This window comes from Belonocnema kinseyi, chromosome 4, assembly GCF_010883055.1.
Source record: "Belonocnema kinseyi isolate 2016_QV_RU_SX_M_011 chromosome 4, B_treatae_v1, whole genome shotgun sequence".
Lineage (NCBI taxonomy): Eukaryota > Metazoa > Arthropoda > Insecta > Hymenoptera > Cynipidae > Belonocnema > Belonocnema kinseyi.
The window spans coordinates 31,609,205-31,634,818 of record NC_046660.1 but is presented as its reverse complement, the minus strand read 5'-3'; the positions used below and the strand labels follow the sequence as shown (position 1 = coordinate 31,634,818).

Genomic DNA, 25,614 nt, shown 5'->3' with positions numbered 1-25,614 from the left:
CATTAGGACATGGATATTATTATTGAGGGGGATCTTAAACTATAAAATATCAAAAAGACAGTGAGTTCGGCATGATCCCTGAGCGTTGTGCGAAACAGTCCTCTGTGGTCGCTTCTTCTTCTGATCTTCTGATCTGCATGTAAAGCGACATACGATGCAACACCGACGGAAAAGTATCCTTTTGTCTACCTTTAGACATAGATATTATCGTTCAGAGGGTCCCATACAACAAAATATTAAATGGGCAGTGAGTTCGGCATGATCCCTCAGCGTGGTGCCGAACAGTCCTAGAGGGTCCGTGGAACTCCTCTCGCGTCCATGAAAAGTGACATTTAGTCCCTTCTACTCGAAACCCGATGTTTTTTAGACCTAGTGCCTGAGGACTTTATTTGATCAGGATATTATAATCAACATTATACTAGAGTTTCAGTCAATTTGACCGGGAAAATATTTTCCATATATGTGCAGGGTCCTTTGAAAATGATCAAAAATCCGGAAAAATTGTAATTCGAAATATTAGTAAAAGAAAAGTGTGGAATTTCTGACATCGATGCATCTCTTCGTCGTCATGTAAAAATTGATATTTAATTCTTTAATATGGTAAATTTATATTTTAATTTATCATAAAACAACTTTTGCATACACGTGTTATCAGATTTGAATTACACAGGCCATAATGGGGCAAAGTTCAAATACCATTCTTCTTTACCAAGTTACGCCAATTTGAAATTACGAGATATCTCCTAGTGGTGTTCGGGGTTGTTGATTAGGAATCTGAAATCGAAATATTAAAATTTTAAAATTCAAGATAGCAGATTCGATTTATTATTATTGTTCTGGGTGAGACCGTTATAGTCCCTGACGCCTGGGTGATCCCGTTGCGTCCCCTTGTAAGCCTTAAGCGTGATTCCATAGCCCTCTCCATAGGGAGAGGGCCACATCCACGCTGTTGGCCGATATTTCTGACTCACTGATGCAGTATCTGCCTGTGAGTTGCGTGCGCTTCCCCGCAATCGCGGGGGAGTGACAACGGATATCAGTAGATGTCTCATTATCCTCTCCACACAGACGGCAGAGGGGACTTTCTTTAAGCTCTATCTTGTGTATGTGAAACCGGAGATTTCCGTGTCCTATAAACATTTCTGTTAGGACTTTGACTTCCTTTCTCCCGAGCTTGAATAATTCCTTCGCTCGGTGAGAGTTTAGTTTTAAGCCTAGCAGTGTTTTAGCCTGTCTGCATCCAGAGGCCGAACTCCACTCATTGTGATGTTCCACGATCAGCCAACTGTTAATGTCTTCAGTTACCAACCTACTGGAAATGCCTACAACTGGTTCAGGTCCAGTAAAATATTGTTTCGTTTCTAATTTAGCTAGCCTGTCCTATATATCATTGCCTTTGATTCCACTATGTCCAGGGATCCAAAGCAAAGTGACTCGTTTGTCTGTTGCTATCTTATTCAGTACCTCAAAGCACTCCCAAACAAGTAGTGACATAGTCATTGTTCCTTTCAGAGCCTCACTTTGGAATTCCTTTAAGTATACATTTTTTTAATGTCAATCATTGATTTTAATTTTGCCCCGTCTCATTTTTGAATTCATTTAAGCATATATTTTTTTAGTGTCAATCATTTTTTGTAATTTTGCCCCGTCGCATTTTTATACAATCTTTTGTCATTTGCACTTAACCGTTCATCGTGCCTTATTTTTTAGAAGAAATGTACTGAAGATTAGCATTTCATCTGTTGTTTAACAACTTGCTGTATCTATAAACTATTAAATTAAATATCTTAAGTGTTGATCATTTCAATAGTAGCCTCGAATAAGTGTTTAAGTGAACCTAACAGGTTTTGTTACATTTGTAGTCGCTTCGCGTTCGCAAAAAATGCGATGAAAATCAATGATAAGATAAAAATATTTTATCTTATCATGTGTTGAAACATTAAGACGTTGGTATAATGATTATAATAAAGTAAAACTAATGCCTTTCAAAACCACTGCAATTTAGCGTGAACTTGTTAGCCGCAATAAATGTTATTTCTGTTTAACTGCAACATTTGTTTATAATTTTAAAAATGTTTGTAATATGAAATATCCGAATGTAGCAAGCGTAACAAAGCCTATTGCTTTTGCATCTGGTGATGTTGCTCCAAGCCCTCCATTTTTAAGAAGAAATGTTAAACACCCTGCAGACTGTGACCCTTACTATACAGCCCCACTTATACCTACAGTTCATAATTAACCCTGTAGTACAGTCGATAATGAGCCTAGCAGTTGAAGCGACTATAAACATTCAATTAATAAAAAAATATAAGAAGCAAAATGTATTACATTGAAAGTAATGTGACTCAAAGAAAGATTTCAACAATGTTAAATATTTATATATTTTGTGAATTTCACCAACTGAAGCGTGCTATGCAAAAGTGCATTATGCGCCATTTAATTAGTAATTAATTTTAACCTTTAAAAGTCAATTAATTTAAAATATTAAAACAGCAAAAAAAATTGTGACAAAGTAAACGACCCGGTAATCGTTACCTTAGCCCCAGTAATTGTAATGCCTATTTTCTTGCTTTTTAGTTAATTTGAATGAATGGAATTTCTCTTTGCTATTATAAAATGCTAAAGATAAGTGTATCATTAATGTTAATAAGTAAATATATAATAAGTAATAATAATGGTATAAGTAAATAAGAATAATCATTAATGTAAATATTATTAATGTAATTTTTCGAGATGGAAAAGGGAAGGAGAAAGTTCTGTCACACCTTACTTACTCCTTTTCCAGATAATGTTATGGCCAATTTGATCATTATTTTCCCAAAATGAACTTTAAAATTGCATTTGCACAAATTTTTAAAATTATTTTCGTAACTAGCAACCAAAAATTCCTCCTTTTTTCAAAAAGAAGGTGAAAATGCCTTTACGCATAGAGTGTGGGACTTAACCGAAGTAATTACCCACTCAACTCATTTCTTCTAACTTGCTGAATCCATGGTCCCGAAATCCGCTTTCGCATTACAGCAAATACATGGATTATGGGCAGTTGTGCTCTGATGCTCTGTTTCTCTTTTCTTGTCTCCCAGATATTCCTTTCAATATTGCTTAAAGTTTTCCAATTGTTCTGGCTCCGTAGCATCCACACTACAATGTTTTCTGGGATCAGCCTTTCTCATTATTCGGTCTCCGAAATTCTTCCCCTATTTGTGCTATCGTATTCGAGGAATTTGTGCTCTGCGTCGTGGCTCTGGTTTGGACAGTAGTAACAGTTATCGCTCTCCCCTTTTTCTCTGCAGTGAAGATAAGCTTCATATATTCTCTTCCTTGCATTATAACCTTGGATAATCAGCTGCATATTGCTCTCAATAAGACTTTCCGCAGCAGTTTTTGTGATCGCGATTGAGGTTGCTTCCTTAAGCATCCTGTCTTCTTTCTCATATATTACTCCGGGAAGTTTGTTATTGGCAACTTGCGTTACATTTCAGCTGATCTTACTTTTCTGAACTTCTATAGAACTGGATTTTTGGGTCCCTCCTCCTATTTGGAAATTTTTATTTCCGAAAGAAGTTGCAGTCCTGTATTATTGTAGTTCTTGTATCCACTCGAACGATTTCGCACTGAAGTCACCTACTATTATGACTTGTCCATAAAAGGTGTAGCCAGTGTCATTTATCTCTTCCAGCTTGTCTTAGAAAGTCACTATACCTTTGTTTGGGGAAAGTTTACAACTGACAATGATAGTTTTCTGCTTGTGAACCAGACATATCCATTTTTCGTGCCTTGTCTAATAACTATAAATTTAGTGAAGTTCCTTGCCCATATGGCGGCTGTGCCAGTCGACTCGGGTAGCTAGTCAGCGCCCATCAGGTCCCGAGACTGTTTACTAATCATGAAAATATCTGCATCAGTCTTCTCTATCTGGCAGAACATGTCTTCAGTGATTATACAGCGGCGCAGGTGGTCTTGTAGTACAAACTCCATTATTCTATTTTATTGCTCGCATGTTCTGCCTCTTTGTAGGCCTACAGCTGGCTGAGACAGGGGAATGGTCTTCTATCCTGCCATCCTTGATTATGGTGCAGAGGTAGAATTTTTCTCCTTGAGTGCACACCGCCGACTTATAAACTTCACTTTCGCATTTCCAACACTGGTTGGAACGTTCTTTGGCTTCGCAATCCATCGCGATGTGTCCCTAACTTTATAGCAATTTGAATACGGGTACCAAGCCTTCACGGTACTGAGTTACTGTCATCTTGACGTTCAATGGCACTGCTGCTTCTTTTCCTTAAAGTCTCCGAAAGGTTTCTTTGACATGCTAATTTTTAAGGCAGAACACGTCGTTTTCTGGTATTCCTGATTGCCATTATGAAAATGTCATTTCTCCAAAATTGAATTTCATTCTTATACGTTTCACAACCTCCGCATAGTTTGTCCTGCAGCCGGTTTCAATATGAATAATTCGGCGGAACTCACTTGCTTTATTTGTACTACTTGTATCACTTCTCTCCATTAGGTCTCAGCTTCTATTTCAGACTTATCCCCTTGTCCAGATGTCACTTCATTGCTTGGGTTCGGCGTGTTTATTAGCAGCATCTTCCTCTCTGCTTCTGAGACAGGTGTCTTCTCTGTCGGATTACTGAATATTACTCGACTGTAAACTGCAGACCCAGGTACCTACGTCACTCGCCCTGACTCCACAGTTCTCAGCCCATTTTTAGTAACACCTCTATCATGTACAGTCTTTCCAAGTTCCTCCTTGTCACTACGATAGTTTCGAACTTCTCTAGATATTTTCTGAGTTCTTTCAGGTATCTCTCTTCCAAAACTTTTAATTGCTCACACATCCGTCGCATAACTTCAACTTCCGTTGAGAAAGACGATTCTTGTTTTGATCTATTTTCTAGGCCTGCAACGTCCGCTTTTCCCCCTACCCAGTCTGCAGTCACCACGCACTCCCTGATTAGGGCCTAAAGGGGCTGGATTGCTCATGCATGGTTGCACCTTATACTTTGGAATAGCAAGCTCACAGCTAGTGCACCGCTAACGTTTTCGGCTTAGGGGTAGAGGGGCCTTGCTTAAATAAATATAAAAGCATGCGTGTGCAGTTTGGAGATGAATTAGATGTGTCCAAGGAATTGAACATGAGAACATCTGCAATTCAAAGAAGAATGTGTGAATAGCAATTAGGGGTGGACTCTAAAAGGTGATCAAAGTGGTACAGAAAATGGACATGGAAGTATTTTATGCCAAGTTTTATTACGACGCTACACCATGAGCTCCCCAGATTCGCAATGGTGCAGTGATGACCTGAACCCTGAAAATAAGGTTGAAGGGCTCAGATTAGCACCCAAGTCTACCAAGAGAATGGAGTCAAAGTGGAGCGCGCGGCTCGAAGCCGTTTTGAGAAAACTGCGGAGGATCCCCACGTATAGGAAAAGGAGTAGCTTGTGGCAAAACTGCTCCATGCAGGACTCCTGAAGCTGGGATGGGTGTCCTGTGGCTAAGATAGTAGACGAAGAACCAAATCTACTACTGCGAAGGCTACTGCCACTTCCTAACTGAGTGCGTGAGTGATCACCGAACCATATCCTGCTGGAATGCGATAAAGAGGGCCGCAGGGCTATGAAGTGCGATATCACGCTGCAATAATACCCTTGCTAGGCCTAACCATGATGTCGAAGGCCGAGATTTCCAATGCGCAACCTCGTTTTGGGGAGGTAATGGTCAAAAAGGCCAGGCTGGCTCGTAAACAAATGCTCGGCCTCCAAATACGTTAGTATATATGGCATTACCAGAACGATAATAAAATTAGTTATGAAGGTGATTCTTAAAGATGTCCGATCGTAGTGGTTTTTTTTGCGGAGGGAGGAGGTAGAACATTTTGGGTCTCCTCCGCACGATAATTCACTTCTGGACTGAACAGGTTTTCCAAGAGTTTCATACAATTTACTCCAAATTTTCGAAAATTCATCAAAGTAAATAGTTGCTACATAAATAATTTCTTGCTGTAGAGATTCATCATTTTTTCCAAACAATCACTTGAGTGAAGAGTAAAGCGATTGAGTAAGTGAAAAGTAGATAAAATCACTATTCATTATTTTGTGCAGCATATATGTTTTAAACCCGTAGAACAACATGGATAACGTTTTACTGGAAAGTAACAATTTTCGTTATAAAGCCATTTTCATCAAACTAATCTTTTCAAATTACCTTAAAATTTACGTCAAAATAAGAATAGGCATTAAAATAAAATTATTACCCTTGAATGAATATATTCCAGTTAGTCAAAAAAAGGCTGCACAAAATACATATAATTGGAAAGTCTACATTTCATGATGATAAGTTTAATGTTTACGGATTTAAACATTAAATCCCAGTAAGATTTTGATGCGTCCATCTTTTAATACGAACTAGCAACGATTTTGTTGAACCCAATACGTTTCCAATTTCTGAAAATTCTCAAATTAACATTTTGTTTTAATTCTTTTGTTAGCTCTAAAATTTTATTTTTGAAAAACATCTCGAAAACTATTGGCGATATCGATTTAAACGATTCAGGTTTAATCACCACGCAAAAATCTTATTTGAATCCGCATAATAAGTTTGCCGCCTCGAATATCCTAATCTTGACAACAAAATTTTATAGCAAAAAAATCGAAAAAAGTCGGACAAATAATAATATAAAACATTGGTAAAAGCAATTTTTGAGATCGATGCATCTTTTTTGTACTCATGTAAATAATTTTTATTCAGTTCTAGACAAAAGTCAATTTATATGTCATATTTTTATGAACAATTTTATAGCTAAAATTGTTATCAGATCTTAATTATAAAATTAATTAATCCTTTATATAAGAAACAACACATGTATTGCCAGTTTTTGATGATTCGTGAATATATTTTCCGCAAAATCAATAACATAATGTTCGAATGCAAATTAGACATAAAATGTTTTTAAAAGGTGCCTGCAATTGAAATTATAAAAAATTCTTAAATAGGTCATGTTTGATAACTATAATATAAAAATAAGACAATAATATTTACGAACCACGAATATTTACCTCATTATGTAAGTTACTTATCACGCGAGTGAAACATCGTTTTCATTTTTTAGCCTTCATGAGATTTTTGGATAAAGAATCTCGACTGAGGGAAGCTGATATTTAAACAAGGAAATTTTGTTTGTGAATATTCAATATTTGCTTAAAATGAGATGTTCTGATGCGATATTCTCAATAAGATAAAAATTAATGCAATTATGATTCTGATTAAATTGACGAAAAATGCACATTTTAAGGAATATTTTTTTCTACTCTAAACTATAATTTTATAGTTTTTCTTATGCATCTATATAATAAATTATTAATTAGAGAGCTCAAAAGAATGTCCTGGATAAAATACAGTTTAATTTTTTCGGAATATGAAAGTAACGAGTGTAATCATGAAACATCTATCTTTTACAACGGCTGTTCTTTCCTAACTGCAGCAATATTTAGCGTAGATACGAAAAATTTGCCAGTAATGATATTGTAAATTATGTGAAGTTCTAGATTCTAGGACGTTTCAAAAAATGAAAGGTACAATTTGTTAAATAAAAAATTTCAGTCAAACATCTATGTCTGCGTTTTTATCCGCAGGAACAATACGCTTGGCTGAAGAAAACTTATAAGAATGTTCTAATCATCGCCTAATTATTTTATGTTTCTGACACTAGACAATTAAGGGGCAATATGCTATTGGGAAAAGGTTCCTTGTTATATTATTTTTTGCTTCAAGAAATTAATATAAAATTTTAGATTTAGAATTAGATTTCTGAAGTAGAGCCGAAATCTTGTCGGTTGCAGTAAAACCCCGATATATGTAACGTTCCCCTTATAAATAAATATTTCTTCAATTCCTTGAATCTGTCTATATAATTATTTAGAATTCATTTCCCGATTATAACAAACTCACTTATTATAACGAAATTTTCTAATGAAAATGTAAAATAAAAAAAAATAAATACAAAGTGACGAGCTTTCTTTTGAATTAAATAAGATTGGTAATACTAGAGAGAGAGAGAGTGCGCGAAAAAATGAAAACAATTTTCTAAGATGGATATATGCGGCCTTGACCTTTTTAGTTACTTGCTCTTTGAAGCCTTAATTCGACTGCATAATAAGCGCAAGGTTTCCTCTACTACGAGGCATAGGAGAGCTGATTAGCATATGGAGAGAAATTAAGAAGCAGGTCGCAATCTAAACTACCTATCGATACAATGACAAGTTTAGTCACCAATGTCTTCCCGCTGACAACGGATACACACCTGTATATCAATTGTATACATGTCTATAGTTATTTTAATTCTACCCTTGAAGATCAACTCTATCTTTCGAAAAATATCTGTTACGACATCAGAAAGGTCATTTGTGTAAATAAAAAACGAGATAGGTCTACTCAGTACCCCTGAAGGATTTCCCTCATCACTGGATCTACGTGGAGATGTGTAAGCTGAGAGCTCAATTTTGCAACTCACTGACTTCTATTAGAAGTCAGGTCTTCCTGAATCTTCTATTAGAATTCAGGTCTTCCTGAATCCAAATTGAGTGGCAGCTACTACTTTGTTTTTTTCAATGAAGGGTCTTAACTGCTGAAGACAGAACTTCTCTAGTACGTCTGACAGGGAATGCAGAATGTGGCGACGCTAGTCGCCAAATTATTCTGGGATATCGCATTTAGGAAAAAGGCATAAAATACCTGAACCCCATTCCGATGGGAACTTCTCTCCCTGAACGAGGTATTTGTGATATTTTTAGCTTCTTGTGCGCCCTTAAAAATATTTTCATTTTTCTTGTACCTTCTCCACTATTTCTTTACACACCCCCGACACACTTATTTGGTAATAAAAGGGGGACCTACGGTTCAGAGTGGGTTCCAAACCACCAAGAGAAGCAGCTTTAAGTACTTAGAGAACCTTTTTCTCTAGAGGTACTAGTCCCACGATTCTCCGGAGATGAAAAACTCCCTTGCTAGGCTAGTATTCACCACATGGGCCGCCGAAGCTTTACCAGAGTGCGAGGCGAGTATCAAACACTGTCAAAATAAAAGATGTGATGCAATTAACTAAGGAGAAAATCTTCGAATGCTAAAGCATTCTGGAAGTAAGGTAAGATGTTTCTAGCAGATGCCCGAATGTGGCGGATTAGTGCTCCGGATGCAACCGCTGTTTGTCAGAAGGCCTATCTGAGAAACTAGCCAGACTTTTTTAAGCTGGAGAGAGCGAGTTGCAAAGTTACGTAAGAGCGCATCTTTATACTTGCTTATACTTTATACTTGCTTCATCAAGTCAGGCTCAAATCCTGATAGTTCGTTCACTGTCACATTTAAAAGTGGGAGGTCATTGTTCACGAAGGTGAGGTCCAAAATCAGGTCTAAGCGGGTGGGATATTTGATAACCAGCCTAAGCGATAAAGTGCCTGAGATGTGAAGTAACCTAGCCTAGAATGTATGGGAATTGTTCACCGTATTGATATTAAAATCTCCTGAGCAAATCATGTGATTTGATTCACAGGTGTAATAAGCTAAGTCCTCTTCTAAATCACTAACTCAGGGCAGTTCTATGTTTGCACTCATTTCAGCTCCTAGACTTGTGAGGGGCGTTTCTATTAAACTTAACTATAACTACAGCGTTTTACTATACGGTTAAAAATGGAGTAAGATTATAATAGATGACTCGCATCTAAGATCATTTTGAATACAAATAGCGACTCTTCCAGCTCTCGTTACCTTGTGTCTTCTACGATCAGTCCATATTAGTTCAAATCCTCTAATTACTAATGATGTCTGCGTTTAACTTAGAAAGATTAGCTGACATGGTTTTTGCATCTTGAAGGTGAAACACTGAAGAAGTGTTCATGGACAAGACACAAGCCGAGCTTGAGCCACAATCCAAGGGCGGCATTACGGAAGAATTCGTTAAATTACAACTTCAAATCGTATCGTTGTGAGCCTGTATGTTAAAGCTTATTTCAGAGTGGTTAACTTTTATTTAATCGAAACTCTTGCAAAGTCTTGTCAATTTTAAAAGTAATTTCAAGCTAACAGGGTCTAAAGAACTTTGATCTGCTGATACGGCTCTAGGAGATTCCCAGTTTGGGGTCACCTACTGCAGAATAATCGTTTAGGGACCCAGGACTGCTTAGCAGAGTAAGAATTATCTATCCGTGATAAGAGAATCCACGACGTCCTCATCGCAAGCTCGTCTGCATCATCCTCCTCAACATCCAGGGAAGACTAGAGCTTTCTGATTGGCATTGAGAAATCCCCTGCATCATTATCAGAAAAGCAGTCTCGACAGGCGCCACAGAGATGTAGGGTTCCACCTATCTGTTGAGAACAAAAATTGTCTGAGCGATATAATGCGTTAAAAACTGCAAAGCTGGTTAAACTTTTAGGTTTTTTTCTTGGTTTTATACATTGCCCATCACTTCTGAAAATTTAAGTGCAGAAAAGTACTATTTAGGGAAAATTTTTTTTAATTTGAAACAGCCTAAACATTTTTTATTATTTCTCCATTTCTCTCATTAATTTCGGAAGCTATAAAGAGCTTGACAAACTAAAGCCAAAATTTGTTTAACATTTTTTGTACTGAAAAACAAACAAATACTACTTGGTAAATGTATGCCAAATGGACTATATTAGGACCCATTTTTTCTAGAAATGTTAAGGAAAAATATTTTTAAATAATTTAAATTAAATGTTTTTAAATCATATTCTTGAGAAAAATGTCTTGCAGTAACAAAATCGGAATAACTTTACCATTTCCTGAGTTTTTCTGGCTTTAAGAAACGCAAGAGAAACTGGATAGAACTATGAAGACGATAAATACTTTCTGGCTAACCCAATAATTGAATAGTAAGCGAATAAAATATCCTTATTCTGAAGAAATTTTTCTAAATCTAAATTAGTAAAAAGGAAGCCTCGAATTTTAATTTCCCTTGGTAATATTGTTTATTAATCTTTTTTACTAAAAATTCGGATGACAAGTTGAAAGCGTCGAAAATAAATAGTGAATTACTCTCAATAAGTGGTTGAAATTTTCGCTTAAGTAATTTATGGTTTCACTTTTCATTAATTTAGATTTGGAGAGTACCTTCCTTTCTTTACAAATATTGTTATAATTATTACTTTAATACTTGCTATTATATAATTTAATAATTTAGTATAATATGTATCTATTAAAGAGATAATTTTGAAACGTACTGCATAATGTCGAGAGGGTAGCAACCTAAATTCGCTGAGTGAACCTTGAGCGAATCGTGAAATTAATAGAGCGCCACCTGAGCTCCATGAATATGGAACATCGTCGAAGAGGTTGAATACTTCCTTTTGGAATTAAAATCTTTCGCAGCTTTTCGGCTATTTCTTCATCTCATGATGTTCTGAAATTAACAGGAAATTATCAAAGGAATTACATGTCGCTTTCTTATTTTTTCGGTCTGCTATCAAAGTTATAACATTTATTCATAGGATTCAATTACAAGGAGAAGTGAAAATGAGATATTCCTTGAGTAACAAGCGACAGGGCGTGTCTAAAAAAGCAACGATTTTAGTTTGAAGTTAAACTATGTACCAAAGTTGCATTTTAGTGTAAGAATCAGTGTCCTATTTTTCTTTGCAATATTATAGCTCTTAAGCCAAAGATAATAATTTTTTACAAAAAGAGATGAATTTTTAATGAAATAGTTAAACTTTCAAGAATAAGTCTACAATATTCGACAAAGAAGTTTATCATATTTTTACAGAAACAGATGAAATTTGAAACTATAAAGATAAATTTTAAACTAAATAGTTAAATTTTCAATCAAAAAAAAATTAAAATTGACTACGAACAGTTCGATCCCTGCATGTTTAAAAAAACCTCTCTTGGTACGATCTTCTAAAACAACCATTCTCACGTTGGTTGTCTAAAGGAACCACTCCATTTGTGAGCTGGTCCCTCGTTTTAGTACGCGTACTTACACGAAAAACAGCAGATAAGTTAAGTAATTTTTACTTTTCGGCTTTACGAAATTCAAGGAATTCATTGAATTTACGGAATTCTTGGAATTTATGGAATTCAAGCAATTTATACAATTGAAGGAATTCACGGAATGCAAAGAATTTATGGAATTTAATGAAATCCTGGAATTCAACAATTGACGCAATTTAAAGAATTCAAGGAATTCAAAGAATTCGAAGAATTTGAAGACCTCAAGAAATGTACGGAATTCCTTCAATTCCTTAAATTTGGTAAATTCCTTAAAAAGTCGTGAATTCCATGAATTTCTTAAATTCCTTGAATTCAGTGAATTCCATGGATTTCCTGAATTCCGTAAATTTCGTGAATTCTTTGAAGTTCTTGAATTCCTTGAATTCCTTGAATTCAATGAATTCCGTAAATTCTATGCATTGCTTAAATTGCTTTAATTCCGTCAATTTCATGAATTCCATGAAATGCGTGAACTCCGTGAGTTCCATGCGTTTCTTGAGTTGCTTCAATTTCGTGAATTCCTTGAAATCCGTGAATTTTAAATATTTAAAAGCAATACAATAAACCAGAGATTAATATATAATACTAAGTCTATCTGCTGTTTGCTGTGTAAGTACGCGTACTGAAATGAGAGGGTAACGCAAGAAAGATGAATTTTCAACCAAAAAATTGTCTACCAAAAGTTATGAATTTTCAATCCAGAGGAACGAATTTTCGATCTAAGAAGACTTTGAACAGTTAAATTTAGAAAAAGGAATGAATATTAACTAAAGTTTTTGAATTGGCAGCCTGCAATGATAATTTTTTAATCAAATAGTTGAACTCTTAAACGAAAGGGAGGAATTTTTAATAAAATAGTTAAATTATCACCAATTTTCAAATAAATTGAATTAAGGTCTTAAAATAAAAATAAAATAATTAATCTTCAAACAAAAAGTATTGAATTTTCAATTGCAAAAGTCGAATTTACTTTTCCAAAGATAAATATTCTACAAAAGAGTTAAATTTTCGACCGAAAAAGATTACATTAAAATAAAAAGAATGGTTGAATTGTTAACAAACTAATTGAATTTTCAACAAAATAGTTGGATTTTTGGACCGTGTAGTTGAATTTTTAATCAAAAATCTTAATTCTCAACAAAATAGTATTTGATACAACAAGCCACAAATTATATTAGTTTCTAATATAAAAACAGCAGAATTTAAGCAAAAGGGCGATTTCTTAACGAAAAATATAAAAGCTGATATTTCAACGAAAAATAAACAGATCATATTTTAACCAAAAAGTATTGTAAATTTAATTTAACGAAGGTTTAATGTATCTAAAAAGGATGAATTTTGAACGAAATGGTTGAGTCCTTTACCATAACCGTTTAATTTCTAACGAAGCACTAGCACTATTAACCAATAACGATAATATTTTTACCCAAAGAGTTGAATTTTAAAGTAAGAAAGGTTCTTTTCATTTAAGCGAAAAAAGCATTAATCAAATTTTTACATTTTCAAGCCAAAAAGGCTCATTCTCTACAAAACAGTTTGATTTTCAACACGAAATATTAATTATCAACAAAAAAGTTAATTTAGGACCAACTAATTGAATTTTAGACTAAAAACTATCAAATTTGAACAAAAAATGGAATAATTATAATTACAGTTTAAAGAATTATTTTTCGGTAGAAAAGAACGAATTTAAATGAAATACGAGTACTTAAATTTTCAACCAAAGAGATGGATCTTCAACAAATAAATTTAATTTTTTTTTTTAATTTGAGCATATTTTTAAAGGATTTCATATGATTTCAAATCAATTCTAGAGACTAGGTAAAGAATCTTAGAAGATTAAAAAGAGTTTTATAGAATATATGTGCATTTTAATCGATCAAAGAAGATTTCAAGAGATTTTCAGAGATTTTAAAATATTAAAAATGTTTTCAATGTGTTTTAAAATATTTTAGGGCATATCACATAACTTTTATATTTTATCATTATTTAAAAATATTTTAATAGATTTCACAGTACATATTTCCAAAGATTTTTAGGAATCTTTTAAGCTTTTGTGATCTGTGAATGAATTTCACATGATTGCACCGTATTTTTATGGATTTGAACTAATTTCAAGAGTGGCCAAACTCAGGCTTTTCTTAAATTCCGTGAAGTCATCGAAATCCATACATTCAAAATATTTTTAAATAATATATCAAGCTGGAAAATAATAATTACTAAACTTATCTGCTGTTCGCCGTGTAAGTACGCGTACTAAAACGAGGGGCTAAATCACAAACGGAGGGGATCCTTCAGACAACCAACGTGAAAGTGGTTGTTTTAGACGATCGCTCCAAGAGAGGTTTTTTTAAATATGCAGGTATCAAACGGTTCGTGGTTCAATTTCAATCTTTTTCTGTTTGGAAATTTGACTATTTAGTTTGAAATTTATCTTTATAGTTTAAAATTTCATCCACTTCTATAAAAATAAAAGAAACTTATTTGTCGAATATGGTACACTTATGCTTGACCGTTCAACTATTTTATTGAAAATTCATCTCTGAATTTATTTTTATTTATTTTATAAGGTTGGTAGCTATGTTCTTATAGATCGCCATATTTTTAAAATATATAGTTTTGACGAAGCTAGTCCTTTTCAGTGCAATACATTTTAGTATTTATAAAATGGAAAAATTCAATAATCGAGCGCATAGCTTGCGTATTTGTTGAATAATTCCTGTAAAAAAGTTTGCATTCATATCATGAGACCGTAAATAAATGGATATTCTAAACCGGGAAGATTTTCCGAAATTGTTCTGCGTCGTCGTTCGGAATTCGTTCTCCGAGCTTGGATTATTTTAAGCCAGGCTTATTCGTATGTGAGCGCGCAGAGGTACAAATAGACATGCAAGCACGTTTTCCCGAAGGATTCCCTGGAATTTGCGTGCAGTGCTATCGAATCTATCGATACTAAGTTCACCAATTGAAACCGCTTGAAAAGCATTGGTGCAGGTCGATCATTATTTTCGCAGTGCAAAACGGATATTTTACAATCCGAAAGTTTTCTATATCTAGCACTACTATCCTTTTTTAAACTATTTTTTAAACAATGAAATCACTTTTTCATGTTCTTCAATTATTAATAAAAAATATATTATTTGCACAGAAACTTTAAGTATCTACTAAAAATCTGAAAGAAAGTTTTAATTTTTTGAAAAAATTATTGCTTAAACAAATAAAAAGTTTTTAGCATTATTTTACATTTTTGCAACAATTTTCTAACTTATTTAAACACACATTGCCATATCAGACTTATTGGCACCCAACCTGTCTTATCCAAGCTCGCCCAGCGACAAAATAATGCATCCAAACTATACATTTCTATGCAATCGATGACTTTCAAACTTTTGTTATTGATTATAAACAAACTAAGCGTCCGGTCGAAGAACCGAAAACACCCTTGTGTTTGTCTCTGAAATATTTAAGTGCACTTTTTCTTTGACCATTCTAAAACCAATTATATAATTTCTTAATATTCTGCAATTGTTATAAGCAACTTTGAGTATATAATCAAAATCTACGTGCAAGTACCTCGAAGAGACTGCTATTAATTTATTTGTTTATAAAAAATGGCGAACATTACAAAATTGTGTAATTGTTTATAAAATAAATACTAAGACAAACAAAAAAGGCATACTTAGATATTTTGACGACGATTCCATACGTGTTCTCGGGTTTTCGATCAGGCGGTTAGTTTGTTTATAATTAGTTACAGAAGCTTAAAATCCATAGATATAGGAAAAATCAAGGTCGTGAAATTTCGCAAAATTGCATCGGTTTTCTAAAGGACTGTGACCTTTTATTAAAATCAACACCAAATAGATATTAATAATAGGTATATTTTAAAAATTTGTATACAAAACCTTCAAGTTCTAGAAATATTTTAGTTATTTCTCATAGAATTTTTTTCTCCTGCTTGATATTGAAATAATTAATGTCCCTGTTGAAAAAACTGGAAAGTGGACTCTCTATATGGCCCGTAAAAAATACTGTCGGTAAAAAATATAACGCCCTCTACTCATCTCTTTAGAAGAGATGCTTGAAATTTTAGAACTCTTAAAAACATTGTTTCCAGAAGTCTTCAAAATTTTAAATTGAAATTTCAATCTTTGTTTTTTTGTGGGATAAAAAATATTACAAATGCTGATTTACGAAGAAGATCCTCTTTTTTAATTATCTCTGGTAGAAAGGGAACCCAAGTAAACTTTAACGTCCAGTAAATTGTTGAAGAATTGGAAATTTCATCCTACACAGAATGTCGTTTCTAAAGGCATCATATACAACTTTGGGACAAAAAATTCTATGCCCTCCTTAGCTTTGTGGTAAGAGCACGTAACTGACCGGCAATCAGTTCACGTGGGTTTGACTCCTATCAAAGCTAATGAAAAAAAGGATCTTTTTCCAAAAGTAAACATTTGTAATATTTTTTATTGCAAAAAAATTAATTATACGTAAAGAATACATTTTCCAAATCTCTGGAGGTACAATCCTTTTGAAAAACTACAAGTATTCTTTTAGAGTTTTGACGTATCTCGCGTCTTTTGGCGTAATCTTGAAATTTTTATTTTTACATAGCAATTGAATTAAATCAATTAAAAACGACAACTTATGCTAAAAAATGTTTGAAAGAAATTTTGCAGGACTTTTTAAAAACTAAAATTTTGCCTTGAAACTTTTTCCCGTATTTCGAGTCGTTTGGTTCAAATTTGGAAGTTTTATATTTTTTCACAATACATTTGATAATTAAAACCAAAATGAGAAGTACTATGGGAAAATGATTCGAAAGTTTTTTTTTTAGGAATTTTTAAATGATATTTAGTGCAATTTTGTATTATCCTTTCCAAAAACATATACAAAATTTGGTCTATCTTTGGTAAGTGTGGTATATTTAATCAAATTTTTTACTATCCATCACAAAAATACGTATCAAAATTGATTCCATGTTTTTCGTTAGGTCAGCATATTCAGTGCAATATCGTATTATATATTCTGAACAAATCCTAGATATTAATATCAATGGAAGTTATATACATTATATTCCGTAGGTTGCTTAATATTCTTATTATTTTGTAACATGTATTTTATTTAAAAAAATTTTTTACAAAATAAGTAAAATCTCACCAAAATCATCTATAAAGTCAAAAATTCTGCCAAGTAAAAAGTCATCATTACAATCAACATAGCTTGTGCAATAAAATTTTGCCAAGTAATTTTTTCAGAAGTTTTGAAAACGTATGCAGCTAAATTTTCATTTCCACCATTTAATACATTCTTCAAATTTTCATGATTTTTTTAGTTTAATGAATGTAGAGTTCAACGTTTCTCTTAGAATTACTTGGCAAACTTATATTTTACAAACTAGAATGATTATACCTATAACTATTTACATAGCGGAATTGTTTGCATCGAAGATGTTTTTGGTGATATTATATATCCTAATAGGCTAATTTATCCATAAATAATAAAACCCTCTTTTTATGCAAACGGACATTAAATACAAACAGCCAATTAATCCAATTAAAAATATTCGGTTTCCAATCAATGCATTTCTAGAATGATGAGATATGTACCTGCACAAAAACAGTGAACTTTTTGATATAAATGTTAATAACAAATGCAATCGACGATAAATTCGTTTACTATCATGCGAAGCATAAAATGTGTAATGGGCCCTTGTTTACTATATTATGTTCAGTAATTGAATATTCTGCGAGTGGAAAGCTTTGCCTATTTTGGGATTCGTCAGATTGACAGTCTCGCCACGAATCACGGTGCCGTACATACAGATGTATTCATTATCGACTATGCAATCATTGGGAAAAAAATTGACACCTGCTAAACGCACAACCGAGCAAATACGATCCACTGAGCTTGTTACTTTTAATTTTATCTGATCTTTGATCATATGCTATCGACTGCTTATGCTTTTTATTTGCGCGCAGTTCAAAGCCAATTAACACAGGAAGATAAAAATACAGTCTTTTTCAACAACTTCTATAAATTTTTACAATTGAGGTCAGTAAATTAAAATTTTTTAATTTCTCAATCTAAACCGAAAATTCTTGAATGTAGAGTGTGGCTGTAAATGATCAGCTTTCAGGAGAAACATCTAATTTTCGGAAATATTTGAAAGAAATTTTTCATCCAAAACAATTTACTTTCAAGAATTAAAATAAAATTGTAATGACTTTCAAACATTTCAGAAAAATGGAAAAAGTTTAATTATGTAAGAAAATTTTTTATAAATTTTAAGAAATTTCTTCCGAATGTTTCTTAACTTTGAGAGGTAAAACATAAATAATCTATTTTTTCTTAGTTTAAAATAATGATGCGTTATGAAGGATTTATCTCACCAAAAATTAGGTTGAACTGTTTATGTTAAAGTAGGGTTCATATTCGACCACGGAGAAGCCCAAAGGTATTTTTCGATTTCCATATGACTTAAGGTGGATGACAAGAGTACCAGTGCACAACTTTTTGCGTATCAAGCGTTCTGATTCCCAAACAAAATCGATTATCCCTATTTTATTATTACAGTAGTATTGTGTCTACTAGTATTACAACTTCAATCAAGAGTCAGGGCGAAATTAAAATATGAATAAATAAAAGTAGATAGAAATGTATATATCGAATGTAATAATTTAGTCTTCCAAATGATTCAATAGTTGACTTTGAAAGTGACTTATACATAGATATTATTGTGAATTCTGGACAGCGATTTCTACTTACCGAAATTACTGACATTCGAAAAATGCATGACAATCACATATTGTATACTAGTTGTCATAAGACAAAAAAATTAAATTTCATAGTTTTTAAAAACCCTATTTATGTTCACAAAAAACTTGATGTCGAGTTGTAAATTTGGAAAATCAAATGAGAAGTAGTAAGGAACGTTTTCTGGTCCTATATTTTTATAATTATAAAAAAATAAAAAATTATTGTATACAAAAAAATAGTTTTTTTTATAATTGTAAAAATTTAGGATCAGACAAACGTTTCTTTGTGCGTCCTATTTAATTTCCCAAATGTTCAACTCGATATCGCGTTACGTGTAAATGTAATTTGGGTTTTAAAAACATGTAACAAATTTTTAAGGTTACACTCACATGGCCTTAAATAAACAATTTTGTCTACTTATTAAAAACTATGCACCATTCATTTGAAGTAATCTCCTTGGTATTTTTTATTAACAAATTTCTTTCCGGTTCTCTTTTGATATTATACCGACAGAAATATTATTTAAACATTCCATACGTTTTTATTATTATCTTTCGCAAGCATTTTATAACTATACTAGCTGTACCATACAACTTACTTTACCAGCTCTCATGGTTGGTCTCAAAGCGTGCTGAAAGTGTCTGAAAACCGAAATACGCCGCGAGGCCCCCCGAAGCGCTCGTAACGCACGGTGTGCATGAACCAATTTTTAATGTAAGGTCGGGCTCCGTGAACTCGATCTGGCGCCGCGACATCGAAAAAACATGTCCTGAAAAACGAATTGCACAATTCTTCAGTACTTATCCGGTAGTATTAGTGCGGGTTTTTTAATCATTTGGATCCGTTTTCAGCGACCCTGAAAACCCCCGAGTAGCAAACATCAAGCAAATCGGATCAATTTTCATATATTTCGTCCTCCATATTCAATCCGCCATTTTGAATTTTTCAATTCTGAGGTTCGATTCGTTTTCAGTGACCCTGAAAACCCCCGAGTAGCAAACATGTAGCATTTTGGATCAATTTTCATATATTTCGTCCGCCATATTGAATTTTGCAATTTTGACGTCGGGTTCGTTTTCAGCGTCCCCGAAAACCCAAGATTAACGAGTTTCACTGAAGGGTTAAATTTTGAACGCGTTTGTCTCGAAACAGTGTATTTTAAGCTAGCGGCCACGATTCCGGCCGATCTACTGGGCCGATTTGTCTCAAACTTGGAGGAAATTTTGAGAATGTGTATCGCTATCATATGACCCTCGATCATAATTTTTCATTAACATTTAACAACTTTTTAAAACAACTTACGTTGCAAAAAACGGTCAAAAACACGAAAACTTCTACCATTAATTCATTTTTTAATAGTTTTTAATAATTGAGGTTCATCCGTACCCACGCATGTGCTTTTTAAGAATCTTTTTGGATTTTGTGTTTCGGATTTTTAATTTAGAATTTTTAACTTAGAATCCTACTTTCATGAGTTTTTTTTTAAATATGAAATATGGAAATATGAAAAACTAAGGAAAAAGCCTTCTGGAAAATATGTTTTCGTGGATCTTTTATGGGGGTGACTTTGTTTGATAAAAATACTTATGGTTATTAAAAAATGCGCATTTATTAATATAAAGAGGTTATATAAATTTAAAAAACATGTATTGATATAAAATAACTTCCTTTATTAATAATAATACTTAATAGACACATACAACAGTGTTTTAGAAATTTGAATTACTAATCAAACTCTGATGAGAATCGTCGAATCCTAACGATTTTACAAATGACTTATTTATCACTCTTTACATTAAAATGTTAAGATATTCGGAATAAAATTTGCATTTTGAACAGACTTCATTTGGTTTTATTTCAAAATATTTCGATGGTTGCTATCACTGCAAGAAAAATTAGGGCTGATACAATGTCTAATCATTTATAATTTCTTTTTAAACTTACTTGTATCCTCAGCCTATTTTGTAATGTTCGATTAAGTCACTCGCATATCGAAGCTTTTAAATTACGAAATGAAGAATATAAATTAATTCAATTAAATTTCATAAGAATTTAATACTTCGCATTATAAAATTCTTTTTTTAAGATCTGGCTTCAGCATAGATTCCATTCTCACATTTACAACTTGATTAATTTTCTTTTTGTTACAGGAGTAGACCAGAAAAACTTTGAAGAAAATGTAAATGATGGTTGTTATGAATTTCAAAACATTCTGCTCTTTTTCGTATGGTTGCATTCAACTAGATCCGCTTGCTGCGTTTCATCAATGCCACGTATGTCAACATGCCATTTACCATTTTTTTTAAAACTAGTTTATGCAATTCTTTCACTAACTTCACCTTTTTTTATTTAACTTTTAGAGTGCGCTCAATCTTATACCTGAATGAGAAATAAGCTTTGAATTTAAATACACTAGTTTTTGAGTTCTTTTAGGATCAATTCTAAAGTCTTTCAAATTTTTATCTGTAGAACATTACAGAGATTCAATCATCGTTATTGTTAACAACTTCGGTTCGAAAAAAAGTTGAAACATGATTAGAAAGTCTCAATTTTTTCTTGTATTGTCTTATAACTTCCATCAGATGTTAGTTGAAAATCCAATATATTAAAATTCAGCTCGTATTTTAAACTTTTTTTGTAAATGATGGATTTAAGTTATAGAACGTTTAAAGAATTATTTGATTCTGGGGCATAGGGTGCACATAAGACGTTATGCAATTGATGTTAAGCTGATAGGCACAGATATTTTTTTCTACTTTTTTTACTTTTTGACAAACTCAATGGCATTATACTTTCATCTAGGATACTGCAAGCCCAATTCATTATCAGAGCACATGTCTTTCTGTTGAATAAGTTGTTTACCATTATCGCTGAACATTTGTAACATTCTGTGAGGTAAAAATACGGAACCTCATTTTGTATATATCCGGAGTCATTGTTGCACTACATATTTTGTTTGAATCTATTTTATGTAGGTAATAACGTATATTTTATTCTACTCAAATTCTTTAAATTTCCTCCTTGAAATAAAATCTGTTGTATTTCCAACTTTGTTAAGTTTTTTTAAGTTCACTTTCACTTAAATTTAATTGTCTAAAAATCCATAAAATTTTTCAAATTAACTTTGTTACTAAATTAATGTTCAACTTTCTGAATATTAGTTAAATATGCATTTAATCACGCTCGTAGAATCTCTCTTTATTTTCAATGTTTTAAATCCCATGAGAGCTGGCAGGACATTAAGAATTTTAAAAAATATTTCATATAAGCGACGTAAGTATGATATGTTTGAACAATCTATTTTTCGGTACAAAATCGAAGTAGACCTGATAAGAAATTTTTTATTAAAAACTAAAAAAGAGATAACTTTAGACAACTGGGCACTGTATTAAATAATTAAACAAACTTTGTTTAAACGTTTAAAAGAGGATCAATAACGTCAGAAATTTCATTTTCAGATTTTTGCCAACCGCGAAAAATTCAGAAATGATCATTTAAATTTTGCATAGAATAATTTTTAAAAGCTTAAGTTTTTTGTTCCTGAATCATAAAGAAAGAAGATTATGAATTGCTGCCTAATTTATGTGAACTATTAACAAAATCTTTCAAATCTATCATTAAAAAATTAGAATTAAAAAAATTTCATAAAATAAGCCATCTGCGCGCATCTTTTGAATCTCGCGCTTTGTGCTCGGCCTTTATCCTTTCTCCACATCTATAGAAACGTTTTCAAATTCAGGGAAAGAGAAACGACAAGTGTAATTTGGTGATTGTGAATTCTCTTTCGTTAAATCTCCTTTGGCTTTAACAAAAACATTCTCATCGCGTATCTTGTGCTTTGCACTCGACTTTGTCCAAACTGCGAACTTTCTACATAAAAAATTATGTTTGGTGGAATAATTAAATCCACGTAGCCTTCACCGAAAATAAATGAGCGTATCTAAGAAAGTTAAGGATTACAGGCCTCGGTAATGAGATAATTATACTAGAAAATGATTATAGTGACAAGAACAGAAAATTAAAAATACGAGCTAAAGAAAGCAGCGAGATTCTATTATTTTTTTCGTACATTTTTGCGCTTTTCCTGAAATTTAATTTTCAAGGTTATTCTTTGCCATTGAAACAAAAACTAATTGTCTTATCAAAAAATATTTTATACCAAATTTACTGCTCTTTTTTGGGCAAAAAACTTTTGTCACTTTTTTCGTATCTTGTGACGTTTTTCTAAAAATTGTATTTTATTTTACGCATCCTATCAAAGAATGATTGATAATGAATTGGTAGCTCTTTTTTAAGCAAATAACTTTTGTTGATTCATTTTTTTTTCGTATCGTATCGTTTTTCCAAACATTTCATTTTTTAATTTTTAATGATCTTTTTTGCGATTCAAACAAAAACTACGTGTCTTATAAGAAAATAATTACAGTACCCTGCTACTTATCGCACTACCAGATATCGCGACTTACCCTACTTATTTCGATCTCACTGCCGACATATGTATCTACGCGCACGCATTAAACAAATGCTCGCGCGTAAATATAATTTTTTTTAATATTGACATTCAATGTGACCTACTTAAGAGGTAAATACTTCATTCTTTCTTTAATTCTAAATACCAAATTTATAAATAACTAGAAATTATAGACTGAAAAAGAAGAAAGCCTAATACCTATCCAGAACTAACAAATATTAACATTTCTTTCGAGAACACTTGTAAGATAACACTAAGAAAGAAATATAATGAACTGTGAATATTCTCTCCCACTTGTTTACTTGACTGTTGAATTTTGACATTAACTTTTTCTAATAGATTCAATTTTCTCAACTAATCAGATATGATGACAAAGCGCGAGGGGAGGACGACATTTAATCTAGTGGGGGACCCCACTTAACGCGATTCCCAGTCCCAAACTTTCGTGAAGTGAGAGGGTACTGTAATAATAAATGCTTTCTCTGGGTGAACATGTATTGTCTATTAGTTTCTTTATATATCGTGTCTTTTTTATCAAAAATTTCTTTCTTTCGTTTTTAATATTATTATTTACTATTAAAGCAAGAACCACGCGTCCTACAAAAAAAGTGATTGAAAACAAATATGTAGACTTTTTCTGGGTGCATAATTTGTGTTCATCCATATTTTTTCGTACCTTGTATAGTTACACTGCAAAATAAAAATTTTTCATTTTTTTTTCTGCTGAGAACCGTTGATCAAAAAATGCTAATTAACGAACTCGATCTTTCTTTTTGGTCCATTTTTCCGATTAGTCTTTCAAAAGTTATCCGGTACATATACGACAATGACAAACAGAGGACATCGTACAACCTGTTTTATTTTGATTCAGGGGGCTCGAAACGAGGAGATTTTAAGAAATCGACGACAGTCAGTTTTCACGTGAAACGAATACCTTCTCATTATTATCACACTGTGAAAATTAAAAAGAAAAGCCATATTGTGCGATCTCTACATATTATTTTTAAAACCTGAACAAAAATCTCATATACTAATTTTTATAGAAATATCACCATTTATATTTGTGGAAGAGAGCAATAAAATTCTTTGCAGGATTTTATATTTAAAAAAATATTTTTTTTAGTAAAGACGATATTTTTTTAAATCTAAAAAACTATTACGGAACTTTCCGTAAAGTTAACCGATTTTGGACTCCTCGTGGTCAATGCTACGGAAAATTCCATAATACTAGATAATAATAATTTTTAACTGGAAAGAAACAATTTTTGTAAGAGTACAATTTTCAAAAAAATTACCTTTTAAAATTTTTTTATTTTCACGAACGACAATATTCATATAATTTCGTAACTAGTGATTGTGAGTGAAACTCGATTTTTGTTGTTAGGCCTTGACAAGACGTAAGATAAAAAGCTAGTCGGAGTGAAGCTTACATTTAAAAAGGAGAGAGATCTATTAAAGAATATTCAATATTTGTGCCAACTGGTTCTTTATGGTGCAATATTCTTTTATTAAAAATAAGAAGAATGTTATAATGATTCTGATAAAATTGACGAAATATTCATATTTTTTAGGATTATTCTTTTCTGCCCTAAGCTATGATTTGATATAGTCCTAATAAGTGTTTGCACAATAACTTTTTACTTGAAATGTAAATTTGTCTAAAAACCTACAGAGTTTTCCTTGATAACAAAATTACACATAAATTTATATATAAAATATATGCCGACTGAAAAATAATTTGTATTAAATAAATAAATTGGTTTACGACCGTTGTTCTTACGTATAACTACGGCAATGTTTACAGCAGATATGAGAAATTGGGCGTAATTATGTCATCATAAATTAAGAATTTTTATAGGTATAAATGAAATAAAAAAAAGATCTGCATGTTAAACCAAAGTATTGTATTTTTTATATATTCTTCAAGACCGTTTCGAAAAATTCAAGGTACGTTTATGAAGCATTAGTTTTAATATGATAAGTTTATAAATAAAATAGCATGATTTTAAACTTTATGAATTTGTACAATATTTATTAGCTGGAACAATTCATTAAGTTTAAAATTTTAATAAAACTTCCATGCCCGAATTTATATCCTACCCGCCAAATCAAAGTATTTTGTAGCCCTGAATAGTTTCTTCAGCCGAAAGCATTTTAAGAATTTTAACTTAAGGAAATAAATAAGAAAGTTGGGATAACGAATTGACAATTTTAAATAAGCAAATTATATCAATTAAATATTTTAAAACAAAATTACTATTTTGTTAATATCAAAAAATAAATTTATCAAACTGGTATCAATAGAGCTGGATCATGCTATGACTGAATAAGTCATAGCATGATGGTGGTGCGACGTTGTAAGTCCAAAATCCAC

The 25,614-nt window shown here is 32.4% G+C and overlaps 1 protein-coding gene across 1 annotated transcript in view; it reads left to right on the top strand.

Moving 5' to 3' along the window:
- Positions 1-5,669: 5,669 nt before the first annotated feature.
- The window catches only part of LOC117170822 (acidic mammalian chitinase-like), a 59,311-nt gene continuing 39,366 nt past the window's right edge, over positions 5,670-25,614 (top strand). The window contains exon 1 of the mRNA XM_033357864.1: positions 5,670-5,714. Within this exon, the coding sequence (XP_033213755.1) occupies positions 5,670-5,714 (45 nt within the window). The remainder of the gene's footprint in view (positions 5,715-25,614) is intronic.